At 51.7% G+C, this 2,320-nt stretch overlaps 1 protein-coding gene across 1 annotated transcript; it reads right to left on the reverse strand.

Moving 5' to 3' along the window:
• Nucleotides 1-475: 475 nt before the first annotated feature.
• Nucleotides 476-2,001, reverse strand: LOC107277064 (peroxidase 2). The gene is made up of 2 exons (XM_015770865.3): nt 1,646-2,001; nt 476-1,478 (listed from the first exon to the last, which is right to left on the reverse strand). The coding sequence occupies exons 1-2, from the start codon at nt 1,874-1,876 to the stop codon at nt 672-674; spliced, it is 1,038 nt and encodes a 345-aa protein (XP_015626351.1). The 5' UTR covers nt 1,877-2,001; the 3' UTR covers nt 476-671.
• Between the last annotated feature and the right edge of the window lie 319 nt (nt 2,002-2,320).

The raw sequence follows: 2,320 nt of genomic DNA on the forward strand, positions 1-2,320 counted from the left end.
GCGCGGGAGAATGGGGGAGGTGGCGCTTGACGCTAAGAGGACTTCACCATGGCAAGCGGCGACGGCAGCAGGGTTGTCGTTCTCTTCCTTCAAGTTCTGTTTTCTTGGATGTTAACATGTGCATGTTCGATTCTGTAATTTTTCTTTATGTTCTTGGAAACCTTTCAATCTCGAGGTCTGTTTGTTGTTGGTGCTGGTATGTAGATATTGATGAATGTGTTTCTGGATGGGATGCTGTGTAGATGGCTAGGAGCTGATCGATGCATCGGCTCAAATCGAACCGATGCATCGAGCCAGTTTTTTTTGGTTTGTAGGATCTCATATGTGTTGGTTCCTAAATCGGCACCTATGACTTCTGATCATAAGAGCCGTCTTGGTGGTACCGGTCGGGAAACCGGTACCAATATATGGGTTTCCTAACTGGCACATATAGGGATTCCGTACCGGTGTATTTTTCCTATGCTATAAACACATATAATCACGATACAAATTTCGGAGATTAATTAACCTTGGGTCAAACAATACAGACTCAAAAAACCGATGAATGATAGACACCCAGCCGTGCCGGACACCACACTTGGATAAACCAAAGAATTGTGCAACCAAAATGTCGGATCGATGCGATATCAACTGTCAACAAAACGCCAGCGCACGACGGTACAGAGAGTGGATTAATAGTTGATGGCGCGGCACGTCTTCCTGATCTGGCGGACGCTGCCCGCCGGCATGGCCAGCTTGCTGAGCTTGACGAGCGCCTGCGCGAAGTCGATGTTCCAGAGCGTGCCGTTCTCGGCGTACTCGTTGACGTGCTGGAGCGTGGCGTTGCTGCCGACGAGCGCCCAGTCGGAGTTGAACAGCACCAGGTTGTTCTTGTTGTTCTTGTAGTAGCTGTTGTCCAGGTAGTCGCCGCCGACGGCCGGCACGACGTAGCTCGCCAGGTCCCCCAGCGTCGCCGCGTCGATGTCGCGGATGTTGTTCGCCAGCGTCGGGTTCGGGGCGGATTTGCAGGTCTTGCTCAGGACGTTGTCGCGGTAGTCGGCGTTGATCTCGGAGTCCGGCGCGGTGAGGCGGTCGTCGAAGTTGGAGCAGTGCGCCTTGCCGATGGAGTGCGCGCCGGAGAGGATGACCAGCTCCTCCGGGGTGAACCCCTTCGCCGCGAAGTTGGCGATGAGCTTGCCAATGTCGGCCTTGGAGTCAGGGAGCGTATTTTGGGCGTCCACGGAGGACGAGACGATGCCGTCGAGGCGGCCGGCCGGGACGTCGAAGTTGACGCCGCCGTTGCTCATGTACCTCGACGCGTCGCGGCCAGCGAACACGACGATGTCGGCGCAGGAGACGACGCCGGGGCATGCGGTCTCGAGCTTGGCCTTGACCGCGTCGATCACGTCGAGCCCGGCGATGCCGAGGTTCGCACCGGCGAACTTCTCCGGTGAAGGATTTGTGGTCGAATTATCAAGAAGGATCGATCCGTCACACCCCTAATGTAAAAAACAACAGTACAGATATTAACATTCAGTCACAGATAAATATAAACATAGCACACTAAAAATTAATCAGACGACTGATAAATACTAGCAAATTAACCATCAAAATAATTGTGATTAGAGCACGCATGGTGTAATTTCCGGGAGCATATCGTGTTTACATTGACGAAGCAGTCATGGAACAACAGGCGCACGAGGGCGGCGCCCTTGGATTTGTCAGCATCGAGGAAGGCCTTCACAGTATCGTACACGACGGACTCGACGCTGACGTTGCCGCACTTGCCATTGTAGAAACCCACCGTCAACGCGCACGGCGCCGCCGACGGCACCACGATGGCGGCGGCTAGCCGGACGGCCACCGCCAACATGCACACTGCCATGAAAACCTTCATTTTGACGTATACTCGATCGATCGATCTGCACAAGAGACTTGGATCGAGTATGTGGCGTCTCTTATGCTCTCTAGTGGTAGTGTGAGATTGATAGAAACCTAATCAACCTGACCTGCTTATATATACTGCTGATCTAACTACACAGCTGCTACACACCAATTGAATTATCCAAGTGCTATATGTTTAGTGAGAAAAGGTAAGTCGGTAGTTTATGCTCAGACACGAACAATAATAATGCTCATCTATCTGTCATTCCTAGCTCGAGGGGAAAAAAGAAAGAGCATCTAGCACGAATAATAAGAATCTTAATTAGGCACTCTGGGGCAGCTAGCTAGCTAATTTGGCGGAACGTGGCAAACTGGCAATCATGTCTATGTATAATACGCGGTGTGCACGAACTTAACTCTCCCATCCCCGTGGACTCTCTCCTTTTAAGTTATTATT

This window comes from Oryza sativa, chromosome 1 (genome assembly GCF_034140825.1).
Source record: "Oryza sativa Japonica Group chromosome 1, ASM3414082v1".
NCBI lineage: Eukaryota > Viridiplantae > Streptophyta > Magnoliopsida > Poales > Poaceae > Oryza > Oryza sativa.